The sequence below is a fragment of the Petaurus breviceps genome, unplaced genomic scaffold (genome assembly GCF_028583685.1).
Source record: "Petaurus breviceps papuanus isolate PSGF00001 unplaced genomic scaffold, PetGlider_PUasm1.0 91041, whole genome shotgun sequence".
NCBI lineage: Eukaryota > Metazoa > Chordata > Mammalia > Diprotodontia > Petauridae > Petaurus > Petaurus breviceps.
In genome coordinates this window covers 22,368,191-22,379,148 of record NW_027187400.1, presented here as the reverse complement: position 1 = coordinate 22,379,148, position 10,958 = coordinate 22,368,191, and the positions used below count along the sequence as shown (strand labels likewise).

The following is a 10,958-nucleotide window of genomic DNA, read 5'->3' as shown; positions in this document are numbered from 1 at the left end:
CAGCCGCGGGCGCCGGCCACCACCGCCGCCGCTGCTGCCGCCGCCGCCGTCCACAGCTTCCGCCCGCCTCTCTGCGCAGACGCCGTCGACGCCTTCAGCTTCCGTCCACCGCTCTGCGCAGCCGCAGCCGTCCCCTTCAGCTTCCGCTCGACATTCTGCGCAGACGCCGTCGACACCTTCAGCCTCCGCTCGACCCTAATGCGCAGGCGCCGACGCCGCTAGCTCGCCAGCGACGGCTTCGGCCCGCCTCCTGCCGGAAAGCGCCGCCGGAAGGGGTCCTGAAGCCAAGCTTTTTGCGACAGGTTGGGAAAGCTTGAGGGCAAAGCTGGGAGGGGTCGGGGAAGATAGATGGATCGGGAGAGAGGGATGAAGGGGAGGGGCCAGAGAAAAGAAAGAGGAGATGGGGAGCCAGAGAGAACCCAAACAAGAGAGGGGAGGTAGTCAAAAGAAAATGGAGGGAGGGGCCAGAGAAGAGAAAGGGAGGGACCAGAGTAAGAAGTGCTGAAGAGGGAGGAGCTAGAAAGGAGGGAGAGGAGCCAGAAAGGAGCAGGGAGGAGCCCCAGAAGGGATGGAGGGGCAAGAGAGAAAGGGAAGTGCCAGAGAGATGGGAGGAGGGGCCAGAGGGGATGGGGCGGGGCTAGAGAGGTGGTAGGAGGGGCCAGAGAAGAGGAGACAGTCTTAGAGGAGGGATGGCGGGGAAGGGGAAGGCGAGGAGGAGGGAGAAAGGGCCATAGGGTTGGGAAGGGAGAGGAGGAGGGGAAGGATTAGGTACGATGGAGGAGATAAGTAAAAGTTGAAGGAAGGTAGGGGCAAGGAAAAAGAAAGGGACAGGGGGAGGGGGAGGGATGGGGGGGAAGGACCCTGAGAACAAGGAGGGGAGGAGGGTAAGGAAAATGAGTTTGATAAGTGAGTTGAAGAGGAGGAATAATGAGGAAGGAAGATATGGAAGAGTAATTCATTTTGCAATTTGACAGTAGGAAGATCATGCAGTCCATCCCCTTTCTGAAGAGGACTCCCTCCCTTCTACAAATCCAGCCCCTCTTAGAAAACCTCCGGTCTTAGAAAGCCCCCTGCCTTATGAGACAGACTAGACTAATCTACCTCTGGACATTGCTAAAAATGCACCCCCACACACACACTTCCCATTGTTCTTAGATCTGCCCTAAGAGCCCATGCAGAACTTGACTGATTCCTCTGCCATCTGACAACCCTTACAAGACTTAAAATATGGATCTAGTTACTGATCAGTCCTCTCTTCTTCAGGCTAGACAGCCCTAATTCTTTCAACCTTTTCTGGTATGTCTTGGTTTTTAATTCCCTCATCATCATGGTCACCCATATTTTTTTTTTTTTTAGCAATTGGGGTTAAGTAACTTGCTCAAGGTTACAGGCCAGGTGTTTCTGGGTAGGTGCTAAGTGTCTGAGCCCAGATTCGATCCCAGGTTATCCCGACTCTGGGGCCGGTGCTCTTACTCACTGTGCTACCTGGCCACCCCTGTCACCCTTCTTTTTGTGTCTCCGGCGCTTAGATCAGTTCTTGGCATGTAGTAGGCACTTAATAAATGTTGACAAATTGATTGATTGATCCTTCTTTGAATGATCTCCACTTTGTCAACAAGCTCCCTAAAATGGGTTCCCAGTACTAAACACAATATTCTAGATGTAGTCTAAGAGGACTGTTACCTGTCTACCACACCCTCCACTCCCCAATTGCTATCACCCTAGGACAAGCCTTCTTGTCAAGATTATAGTAATGTCTCAACTGGTCTCTCTGCCTCTAACCTATAATTCTCCAATACTTTCCTCAAATAGCAAGAAATGTCACAGAATCCCAGGTTCGAAGAGATCTTTGGGATCATCTAATCTACGTGGCATAGTGCATGGAATCAGGAAAATCCGAGTTCAAATCCTGCCTCACACATTTACTAGCTTTATGACCACTCTGTTCCTGAATGGTCATCCAACTTCTGTAAGAAGGAAGAAGGTAAAGATGAGAAAACAGAAGAGGAAGAAGAAATGGAAGGAGATAATAGGATTTCAAGCAATTTCCCAGCTCCTTCAAATACCTTCAAATGTTTATGTTACCTTCAAATTAGGTGAGATTCCCTCCCATAAGGGGCTCTTGCTTTGGACTCCAGGGTTCAGTCCTGGAGGAGTCTGATCCCAAAGAGAGAAAATGAGATATTCCTCAAACTCTGCTTCATTATGTCACTATTTAGGAATTCCCAGGAGAATGTCTTCAGCAGAGCTTATCTATGGCTCATGGCTTGGGTCTGTGTTAAAAAGAGTCCCTTCTAGAAAAGATACTCAATGTACAAAGTACATAGTAGGTATAAGACAGCTATTACTCAATTGGAAAAGAAATACTTGAAATACAAAAGACTCATAACTTCATTATTTCAACAAATAGTTGAAAACAATAATAATAATCCATTATGCTCATACTGTCTCAGGAGGTAAAGAGTACATTGGAGGACAGCTTTGTATTGAACAGCACACCTTGTACTGTATAGTATGAGCAAAATCCAAGTCTTGCTAGCCAGAAGTGATGGACTCTCTTAGACTTTTGAGCCCCAGCATCCTTCTGGAGTGGTCAGCTTCTCTGGGAAGTGGTATAGTTGCAAGAAACACCTGTTATTAGACAGTTGCAACCAACCCAGGAACTCTCAAACTCATGAAATGGCCACTAAGCCTGGAAACATCCATCTCTTAGGATGTCACTGTTCAATGAATGGAGCTCATAGATAGAAACAAAAAACAGACTAGGCTGCCAGGGACTTGAGATACACCTTTAGGCTAGTCAAAGTTAGCACATGTTCTCAAAAGATATCTTACCTCCTCCCCCCAATTGAAAATACAAAGGAGAGGTTACCTTAATCCCAAGAAAACATACTCAAAATAGGGAGACAAGTTAAGTACCAGTCATCTTCTACACAACACCCTAGTCATGGTGACCAAGGGCTCAACCTGGAGCTTCTGGTCAGGAAGGACCTTTAGCAAGGAACCAAAGCACATTTCCCAACAGAAGGAGCCAGAGCAAAAACGCAAATCCTAGGGAAGGACTCCATTCTACCCCTCCCACTACACTTTTTTTTTCAAATAGTATTTTTTTTCTAATTACATGTAAAGACAATTTTTAATATTCACTTAAAAATTTTTTTTGAGTTCCAAATTTTCTTCCTTTGTCCTTTACTTCATCCCTGCTTAAGATGGTAAGCAATTTGATATAGATTTTATATGTGCAATCATGTAGAACATTTCCACATTAGTCATGTTGTGAAAGAAGAAATAGACCAAAAGAAAAAAAAACACACAAAAAAGAAAGCAAAAATAGTATGCTTTGATCTGCATTCATCTTTCTCTGGATGTAGATAGCATTCTCCATCATGAGTCCTTAAGAGTTGTCTTGGATCACTGTGTTGCTAAGAAAAGCTAAGTCTCTCAAAGTTGGTCATTGCGCAATGTTGCTGTTACTGTGTACAATGTTCTCCTGGCTTACTTTACTCAGCATCTCAGTTCATGTAAAGCTGTTCCGGGCTTTTCTGAAATCTGCCTGCTCATACAATAGTATTCATCACAATAACCTACCACAACTTGTTCAACCATTCCCCAATTAATAGACATACCCTTCATTTCCAATTCTTTGCCACCACAAAAAGAGCAGCTATATATTTTTGTACTTGTGGGTCCTTTTCCCTTTTTATGATCTCTTTGGGATGTGGACTATAGTAGTCCCACTATACTTTAAAAACCTTCACTTGAGTCAGTTCTAACCACTACCATCCCATAACTCTCCTCCCTTTCAGAGTCAATCTCCTAGAAAAAGTCATGTAAACCCCTTGCCTCTGGATGCCCAATAAAACCAACTCCTTTTTTTCTCTCTCCAAAATAAGACCTGGGAACTGTCTTTCCATCTAGTGGCAACTTCCTTTTGTCTTCTGGTTTTGTTCATAGCATTGAAGAATACTGTCTCCCAAGGCAGCCCGTCTGACTTCTAGATGGGATCTCTCACTGTTATGAAAGTCTGGCTGGGTGACTGTCCCTCATCCCTAGAAGGCTCTGCTGCTTCACCTCAGCCTCTTATGATTCTGCTCAAATTCAGCTGCTAGGCACATAGTAAGCATTTAATAAATGCTGGCTGACTGACTTTGGACAATGTTTGACAGCCCTGGGCTGCCAGTAAAAAGAGTCAATAAAAGGAAAGGAGGAATACGGGTTAGCATACTTCAGGATGAGTTCTGTCTCTCAAACAAGCCTCAGCTCCCTTTTTGAAATCCCAAGAAAGCCAGTGCCTGTGCCTTTAAATTGCTGGCAAGCTTGAGAACAGAAGGAGCACGTGTTGCACGTACTGGTAGTAACATCTGGGTTGGCAGCAGCTGCTTCTTAAAAAGGCAGACCTTGAGTCTGAATGAAGTTTGGGTGAGGTCCAGGCTTCAGAGCTTTGGAGAAGGCAGGAACAGGAAATCACTGCCTGGGGGGATGGGAGGGAGAGCTGTAGTGAGGAAAAGTGCCCAAGCTCCCTGAAATTGTCCTGGAGACAAACCAGTGGGACTGGACCAAAACAAAAACATCAGTTGATGTCCAGGATGACTCAGTTCTTTGCTGGTCAGTGCCTCAGTGGCTACTATCCCCAGAAAGCCACTTTCATGGGGAGATTTTGTAGGATCTTCCCTGGAGTTTCTAAAATTTGATATATCCTGCTCCCTGCATTTCCTCCCCACTAAATCTGGCATCCTGTTCTGAATTCTTCCTGCTGTGTGAGCTGTATTCAGAATGTCCTGGATGGCCTGACCCAGCCTTCCTCCTCTGGTATAATTAGGAATAATGCTAACAACTCAGGAGTTTGTAAAGAGAGGCAACCTGGGTTCAAGTTCCACCTCTGACACATACTAGCTGGGTGAACCTGTGCTGTCATGGCAGGGATTTAGGGTCAGGACCTAGTAGTCAGGCCATAGCTGCTGAGGTCGCTTCCAACTTGGAGATTCTACAATTGCAAAAAAGCAAATGAGACTATGCCTTAAGGTCTTAGTGTAGTGGTGAGAACAGTGGCCTGGGCATCAGGAGATCTGGATCACTTCATGATGTGGTCTTGGACAAGTCATTTCTCTGAGCCTCACTTTAATTTCTCCTCACTCCATCTTGGGGCTATGGTGAAGATCAAACCATTTAGGGAAGTACTTAGAGGTAGGAGGAAGGAATGTTATCATAGTGATCTTGATAACTGCTTGTGTCTCCTGCACTGGCCCCTTTATTTTATATCTGCTTTGTATGCATTCTGTTGATATTTTATGTTTGTGCCTGTTGTCTCCCTCATTAGAATGTAAGCCCCTTGAGGGCAGGCACTGTGGCAATATTTTTCTCTTTGTATCTCTAGCACCTAGCCCACAGCCTGGTATGTAGTAGGCACTTAGTACTTGTTTGTTTGCTTAATTTCAACCCTGTTCCTAAAAGGATGTAAACCATATGAGGGAGGACCTCATATTTTGTTTTTGAATTTTGAGGTAGGTGGCACAGTGGGTAGAGTCAGGAAGACTCATCTTCCTGAGATCAGATGAGATCTTGGACACTAGCTGTATGACCTTGGGTAAGTCATTTAACCCTGTTTACCTCAGTTTCCTCATCTGTAAAATAAACTGGAGTAAGAAACAGCAAACCACTCCAAGGAAAACCCCAAAGAGGGTCATGAAGAGTCAGGCATGACTTAACAACAACAATCCCAAGCGCCTAGTGCAGTGCTTTGAATGCAGTGAGGTCAGAACCTATGGTTTCCCCAATGTAGGGAATTCCATTCATGAAAAAGACCAGCCCTCTGTTGGCTATACTTCTACTGCCTCTCACCTTGATAAAGGATGAGCTTCATGAATATTTGTTAAATTGTATGAACTTTGAGACACTAAGAAGGATAGGGAATATTTCCCTGGAGATGGAGGGAGATGTTGACCAATTCCAGTTAGGCAATACAATTCCTTTTTTTTGTTTTCTCCCTCCCTCCCTTCCTTCCTATCCCTCTGTCCACATAGGGAAATCATACCCTTACCTGCGGGTGCTCTGCCCAAAGAAATACAAATTTTGACCCTTAAAACCTAGCAAGATGTCTTGGGATTTATGGGCTAAATTTCTTTTTCATGGACCATGCCTTAAACCCGAATCACTCTGGCTCTTGTCGATTGGCCAACAACGGGTCCCAGCCCAAGGCTCCCTTGGTCATTGCTTGGCCCCAGTTGACTCAAAGTGAGTGTAAATAACAACAGTTTCTGTTTTGGCCAGAAACCCTGAGGGTCTTCCCCTCCCAGATTGATTTTATTTATTTTTTGACTAGGTAAAAGGCCATTCTTTGCCTCCTATTTTTTTACCTAGTCTTAGTCACTAAATGGGCGTTGCCTCACACAAACCCAGACCTGGGAAAGCTTAGAGCTCAGAAAAGGCCAAGGCCTCTCTGCATTGGGGCCATCTGCAGCCATCCTGATTTTTATATTGCCACTGGACCCAGATGGTTTTGGACGAAAGAGTGAGGCTGGTGTCTTTCCATAGCGCTCCCTCACTTAAATCCAATTCACTTGCAAGTCATGATAACTCCATATTGATGTCATGGTCCTCTTTGAGAATGAAGAACAAACACAAGCGACTATTCTGTGCAGAATGAATGAAAAGTCATTAGTTAAGTTGGTAATTATGAGCCCGGCACTTTGCTAACACAAACAAAAAATTGGGAAGACCAGGGAAGGACGTTCTGGCTCAAGAAGTCCAAAGAATAACGAGTGTCACCCTAGGACAATGAATTGACCCTTCTTTTTCCTGAAGGGTAGTGTCGATTTTATTCCTATACCAGAGATAAGGGTCGAGTGGGGATGAGGAATGGGGTCAGATCCCTAGAACACTCAAAACTAGGGAAATGCCTTACATGGGAGAACTGCACACAGCTGACTTCAAGGAAAAATAACACGATTTAGAGTCAGAGGAAGAAAGTTTGGCTCTTAGCAGCTGTATGACCTTGGGCAAATCATTTCACCTTCTCTAGAGTCTCAGTTTCCTCATCTGTAAAATGGAAGGGTTTGGCTAGAATGATCGCCTTCCAGCTCTCAATCATTGGACCTTCGAAAGTGCTGTCAGCTGAGTAGGAAAGGGTAAAGGGAGGGGGTGATTGAAGCTCTTTGGCTAACCGGGCCCCTCTTGCAGTACCCCAGTTCCCTCTCCACGCCCCCAGTCCCTCCCCGGGCTCGTTTGGGGCGGAGCTGGGCGGGGCGGAGCGGGCGGTTCCCTTGCGTGGCAGGCCGAGGCTCCCGAAGTTTCCAGCCTTCTCTGCCGCTGTCCCTCCTAGCTTTGTCCGCTGCAGCCAGCGATTCGGGCTCCCTGGTGAGCGAGCCCCCAAACAGTAGTCCCCGCTGCCTGCCTACCTGGGTTAGGAGCCCTCCGACCGCCAAGATGCGGCCTCTGCTACTGGGGCCGCTGCTGGTCCCGCTCTGCTGGCTCATCCTGGCCGAAGCCAAGAGCGATCTGAAGCCAGAGGGTAAGGAGGACTGAGGGTATATGTGTGGCGGGGGTAGGGAGGGGAGATCGAGGGACAGTGGGGCCCGGAGGTAGGGACCTGGCCCCCGGGGGGCCCAGGCAACCACAGCCTTCCCAGCCTGAGGTCCGTGCTGGGACACTGGGTCGGAATTGGGGGGCGGGGAGCGGAGGACCAGGGGGGCTACTACCTGGTGGCCTGAGGGGATGGAACTCTGGACTCTGGTCCCCACACCCGTTAGGCAACAGGCCCAGGCATGGCAAGCGTTGGCCGGTGGTGCCCAGCCCTGTGACAGCATGTGGAAACAACCTTGCTCCGATCGTTCTCGGCCCTGCTCGGACCCTTAGTTTCTGGGTGAACTTGGGTCAGGAAGTCACTTCCCCTCCCAGGGCCCAAGTCGCCTCATTCTGAAATGAGGGGTTTAGAGGCTAGGCAGTTTCTGGAAGGCCCCTTGGAGCCCCCGGATTCTCCTTTGTGAATCCCGAGCCTCCTGCACCCCATTTCCACTCCACATCCTGAGAGAGGCGGAGCTACCTCCGTCCACCGTGCTGAGACACTTTATAAAGTGCCCAGAAACCTATAGCCCAAGGCCAGCAGCTCCGGCAGGTCCCAGCATGCGGTCCTCCCTCTGTCTCTTTGAGCCTTCCTTGGTATCTGGTTGAGATTACTACCACCAAGTTAGGGGTTGAGAAGGGAAAGAGAAACATTACAGCCAGTCCAAATGGCGTTCAAGAAGTTAGGGGTTTTGAGTTCAAATGTGGCCTCAGACACTTAACACTTACTAGCTGGATGACCTTGGGCAAATCACTCAACCCCAATTGCCCTGCCTTCCCCCCTCCAAAAAGCAAAAGGAAAAAAGGAAAAAAAAAAAAAAGAAGTTAGGGGTTGGAGTTCTCATTCTTCAAACCTTGGCCAGAACTAGCAAGTACCCAGTCAATTAACAGGCTTGTATTTAGCACATTCTGTGTGGGTCAAGTGAACTGAGGAGTGTTGGAGTGGTGTGCAGAGGGAGAGAAGGAGAGGGAGAAGGGGGAGAAGGGGGGGAGGGGAGAAGAGAAGGGGAGAGAAGAGAAGAGGGAGAGAGAGAGGGGATAGGAAGGGGAGAAAAGAGAGTGAAGGAGGGGAAAAGAGTGGAGAGAAAAAGAGGGGAGAAGGGAGAGAAGAGAAAGAGAAAGGGGATAGGAAGGGAGGAGAGAGGGAGGGAGGAGAGAAAGGGGACAGAGCAAAGAGAGGGAGAGAGAAACCTGCAAAGGTATAGAGATGGGAGATGGAATGGAGTGTAGATGGGGAGAATATGGGACATCCAGGGTTTGCACTCACCCCATTGGCACCAATAAGAGCTGCCAGGCTGGCACCCTTCTTTTCCCTCCTCCTTTCAGTGCCCAGGATCTCTGTAAATTGGGAGGAAGCAGGTGGGAGCTCACCTACCTTCTCCATCTACTTTGCTTTCTGTAATTCTCCATTGTGGTTCACTGTACGGATGGCTAGATTTACCATTGGAGGACCTGAGTCTCAATCCTAGCTGGGTCATTGTATGATTTGGGATGAATTATTTTGCTGCTCAAGGCTTCAGTTTCTCCCTTTGTAAATCAGTGAGCCCAGATCTCTTGCTTTCCCATTCCTTCAACTTTCAGATACTCATCTCAAGCTCAGTTTCTCTCCAAAGAGGCCAGCCACATCTCTTGGCCTGCTCTCCAAGGGCCAACTGCTGCTTTTCTCTCACCCCTGGCACAACGTCGGGAAGAAGAGCTGGCATTTTCTCTCCTCCCCACCACCACAGCCAGATTCTCTCTTCTGTCCTTGCTCCCCACCCTTCTCTGCCTTTAATTTCTCTCTATCCTGACCAGATGCATGTTGCTGTCACCTGCACACCTGCAGCCCACTTTTCTGTCTTTCCGCTAAGCTCAGGACAGGGCTCACAGTCTTTTCCAGCCCAACCCTGGACGTCCAATTCCTTAACCTTCTCGCCCACAATGGCCACTGTCTCCAGTCTATCTCCACAACACAAGGCATAGCTTTGGAGCTCGAAGGGACTCTTCTAGGTCATCGGGAGCAGCCCCTTCATTTTACACTTAAGAAAACTGAGTCTCAAAGAGGTTGAGTGACTTGCCCAGGGTCACACAGGGGCTCAGGACTTAAACACATTTTCTGACTTCAAATCCAGCTCTCTAGCCACAGCTCGGTCCTGAACCTTCACCACCACCCCCCAGTCAGTCAGACAGCAATTTATTTACACACACACACACACACACACACACACACACACACACACACACATTCACACATACACACCTCTCCCCAGGAGTCAAGGTTGAAAATAGCTTGCTATGTGACCTTCAATAAGTTATTTTCTCTTTTCTCCTGGACTAGATGGTTGCTTCCAGCTCTGACATCCTGTGTACTAGGGGCCCTCCCAGACCTATTCTGTGTTCTAAGGGCCCTCCCAACTCTGACAGTTTGTGTTCTAATGGCCCTTCCATCGCTGACATTCTGTGTTCTAAGGGCCCTCCCTGCTCTGACATTCTCTGTTCTAAGACCTCTCCCAGCTCTGACATTCTATATTCTAAGGGCCCTCCCAGCCTTAGCATTCTCTGCTTGAATTGTTTGTGTAGATGGGGTCTTCTAACCTCCATGCCCAGCCCACCCACTTGCATTGCTAGCTTCCCTGGCTTCTCATCCAGTTCAGATCTCCCCTCTGCAGGAGGCCTTTCCTGATCCCTGTATTGTTAGGACTTTCTCGGCTTGTCTTCCATCTGCCCTGCATTTATCTTGTCTGTGCCTAGTAATTCTCATGTTGTTCTCCCCATTAGAAAGTAGGCTTCTGGAGGGCAAGGGTGCTTCTTTCTTCCTTTATATCCCCCAGTGCCTAGTACAGCGTCTAGCTCACTTAACAGCTGCTTCTTGACTGACTGCCATGCCCCACATAGCTTTTCATCAAAGACCCAGCAATGGAACCACCATTTCTCACCCATTTGAATCCTAGAGTTGCCTAATGAATAGTGCCTTATATTTCTTAGGTCATCTTACCTTTAAACTCCCCCCACATCCCACACCCCCCCTGCCAACATCTTCAGACTGTCCTTGGGAGACAGGGCGGAAGGAAAGGGAGGAGACAAACGTTGACCATCACTCCCATACACTGAGTCACAGAGGAGTTCAGTGACTAATCCCATATTGGAGCCTAAACATTCATCCATCCATCCAGGGAATACCACAATGCTAATGAAATCACAGACCCAGACCATTTCTTTTGAAATGATTAGCTCTATTTTAAAAATGGGCAAACTGAAGCCTAGAAGGGCAGCTTATCTTGCATCTTGCCCCAGGTCACTCAGCTGGTCGGTGATGGATCTGGGACTCAAATACAGGTCTCTGTCTCTACCACCTTGAAGCCTTTCCAAGCCAAGGCCCACTTGCGGGAACAGCTGGACTCAGAGAGGTCCTTTGTCTGCCT

At 47.9% G+C, this 10,958-nt stretch overlaps 1 protein-coding gene across 1 annotated transcript in view; it reads left to right on the top strand.

Annotated features, from left to right (window-relative positions):
* Positions 1-7,216: 7,216 nt before the first annotated feature.
* Positions 7,217-10,958, top strand: part of PLOD1 (procollagen-lysine,2-oxoglutarate 5-dioxygenase 1) — a 47,990-nt gene continuing 44,248 nt past the window's right edge. The window contains exon 1 of the mRNA XM_069079113.1: positions 7,217-7,507. Coding sequence (XP_068935214.1) covers positions 7,423-7,507 — 85 coding nt within the window. The 5' untranslated portion in view covers positions 7,217-7,422. The remainder of the gene's footprint in view (positions 7,508-10,958) is intronic.